Raw genomic sequence first — 2,500 nt, 5'->3', positions numbered from 1 at the left:
ACTACTACTACTACTACTATTACTACTACTACTACTACTACTACTACTACTACTACTACTACTACTACTACTACTACTACTACTACTACTACTACTACTACTACTACTACTACTACTACTACTACTTCTACTACTACTACTACTACTACTACTACTACTACTACTACTACTACTACTACTACTACTACTACTACTACTACTACTACTACTACTACTACTACTACTACTGCTTCTGCTTTTGCTACTGCTACTTCTTGACTGGGATTTGCCTGGAACGAAGATGTAAACCAAAGGCAAATTCAGTAAACTTAGTTTTCCCTATAGCAATTTCGGTTTTAAACTACCTTTTTAATTCTTACCGAAAACATGAACTTTAGAAATCCTTTGGTTGGGCAACACTAACGGAAACGCTTTGTTTCTTTATTCTCAGTCCAACAGAAATTTCCAGGACTTTTAAAAAACAAAAGCAACAAAAAACACACACCTAAACAAGAAAACATAACAAAAACAGGTATAGTAATTTTATAGCGCATGCATTCAATGGGTTCGAGTATTCCTTAGAAGTTAACGTTTCCTTTTTCAAAAACCGTTTTGCCTTTCTTATCTTCATTAACAGCCTAAAACAAACCTGACGACCGTGTTATATAAAATTAGAACTTCAAAGCTGAACTGTAGATTACATGTGTTCAAAACACAACGACCTTTTCGTAATACAGAACACTGTATATACACATTCAGCGATGACAATGCAATAAACGTTAACAGGGCAGCTACATGCAAAGAGACTAAAAAAACGTATTAACTTCTTACCTAGGGACTAATATTCAATGAGCTTCCAGTTATTAAGTTTCACCATTGAAGGATTCCGTATACTGTATATGAGCCTCCTCACAACCATTACTCACATGTTTAATAAATTTCTGTTCCAATTGCTGTCTTTTTCGTTTTAGCTTCTCCAGTTCTTCCATTAATTTAGAATTTTCTAAGTAAAGCTCTTCAACAGTTGTCTCGAGCCTTGATTCTCGTATAAGCTTCTTCTGACGGCATTTCCACGACGCAAAACGGTTTTTCTCGCGTTTTCGTTTCGTTTTTGTGAACCCTCGCACATCGATGCCCTCCTTGGTTGTCTGTGAATGCTCATCCAACGAGTCCACTTCCTGCGTCGACGAGGACAGGTTATAAAGTTTTGTGTGGATTGTTAACCAATGTTTAGGCGTTTGATTTTCGTGGGTAGTGTCGCCCTTATCCTGAATCCATTTGCTATCGACGTAATCATGGACGCCATGTTGTAGCTCAGGATCCATATTTTCTGCAGTTTTGCGGTCGCTTTCGAATTCCTCATAGAAGGATTCATGTCCCGTTTTCTCAGCCTCTGGACTGAGAAGCAAAGATGAACAGGTTGAGGATAAATCCGAGTCATCTTCGCCAGACTGATTTGACGAGCAATCTTTGAGCGAGCATTGTTGATAACCAGAAAATCCCTCCTCCAGGGTCTCGACTTTGAACCACTCTGAAACTTCCGATCCTTCGAGTTCATGGCTACTCTCTCGTCTATTGAACGTAAAACTATCAAGCTCTTGGCTTGGCTTTGTTTTTACTCTACCGGTCAACTTAGCAGGTAGAAAAGCGTCTTGAAAAGCTGGTAAACGATAGGATGAATCAAATCTGTAAGAGATAAAACTACATTTTGAGTCATCAAGAACTTTGGTTGATTCATTGGACGCTGTCGTCTCGTTGTTACGAGGTTGTGTAAATTCTCTCTGTTCCCTAAGACGCTGTAACGCATCCGTGAATCCCCTGGCAAACACCTCTTGTTCTGCGGTAACTTGCTGCGTCGAATAATCTTCTTGTGGAACAAATATTGACGGCGATGGAGGAGAAATTGATTGAAGTTTCACCGGATACGTCTCTGGGAAATTCCTCCACACAATTGTCTCAAGGTCGGGTGAGGAAATTCCAATGTCTGGGGACCTCAGCAAATCAGAGATATCAAAGTCTTCTTTTCTTCCTGAATTTTTGCAGTCGTTCGCTAAATTTAACCACATCTTTCCATTGTCGTCTGCGTGGGAATTTTTGTTCGGAAGAAGAAAGCTCTGATCCTCATAAATGGTCGTCTCCATTTTATTCACAGAGGCGGTGCTTAACGAAGGTAGTAGAAATTTACCAAAATAATCAAGGAATTTGTTAATGAAGTTCCCCTTTGATAAGCTTACAACCAGGTCCCTCAATCATGAATTCCTATGGTTTCTATTGAAGGCACGTGGAATTTAATTGTTCGAAAATCAATGGAGGTGCGTGGCAGAAATCTTGGCAACTCTTTGTTGTCGTCGATTGTGCGGGGAACCATGGGGCTTTTTGATTGGTCAGCAAGAGTCGCGGCTGGTACCTTATTGTCCCTTTCTCATATACAGCTGCGTGTCATCCTTTGTTCATTATTTGATGGCTTTGGTGCTCGCCAAATGATCCCGGAGTCAAGAGCTTCAAATTGTAATCCGTGTTC

The 2,500-nt window shown here is 40.0% G+C and overlaps 1 protein-coding gene across 2 annotated transcripts in view; it reads right to left on the bottom strand.

Annotated features, from left to right (window-relative positions):
- LOC137971319 (transcription factor Jun-like) overlaps nucleotides 1–2,500 on the bottom strand; it is a 112,499-nt gene that overhangs the window by 1,278 nt on the left and 108,721 nt on the right. The window contains exon 1 of one of the 2 annotated variants that reach the window (XM_068818150.1): nucleotides 811–2,500. This exon is cut by the window's right edge and continues 220 nt beyond it. The exons of the other annotated variant lie outside the window; for it this stretch is intronic. Coding sequence (XP_068674251.1) covers nucleotides 843–2,120 — 1,278 coding nt within the window. The 5' untranslated portion in view covers nucleotides 2,121–2,500 and the 3' untranslated portion in view covers nucleotides 811–842. The remainder of the gene's footprint in view (nucleotides 1–810) is intronic. 2 annotated transcript variants of the gene reach the window in all.

The sequence above is a fragment of the Montipora foliosa genome, chromosome 9 (genome assembly GCF_036669935.1).
Source record: "Montipora foliosa isolate CH-2021 chromosome 9, ASM3666993v2, whole genome shotgun sequence".
Classification (NCBI taxonomy): domain Eukaryota; kingdom Metazoa; phylum Cnidaria; class Anthozoa; order Scleractinia; family Acroporidae; genus Montipora; species Montipora foliosa.
The sequence above is the reverse complement of the archived record's forward strand: the minus strand, read 5'-3'. Positions and strand labels throughout refer to the sequence as shown.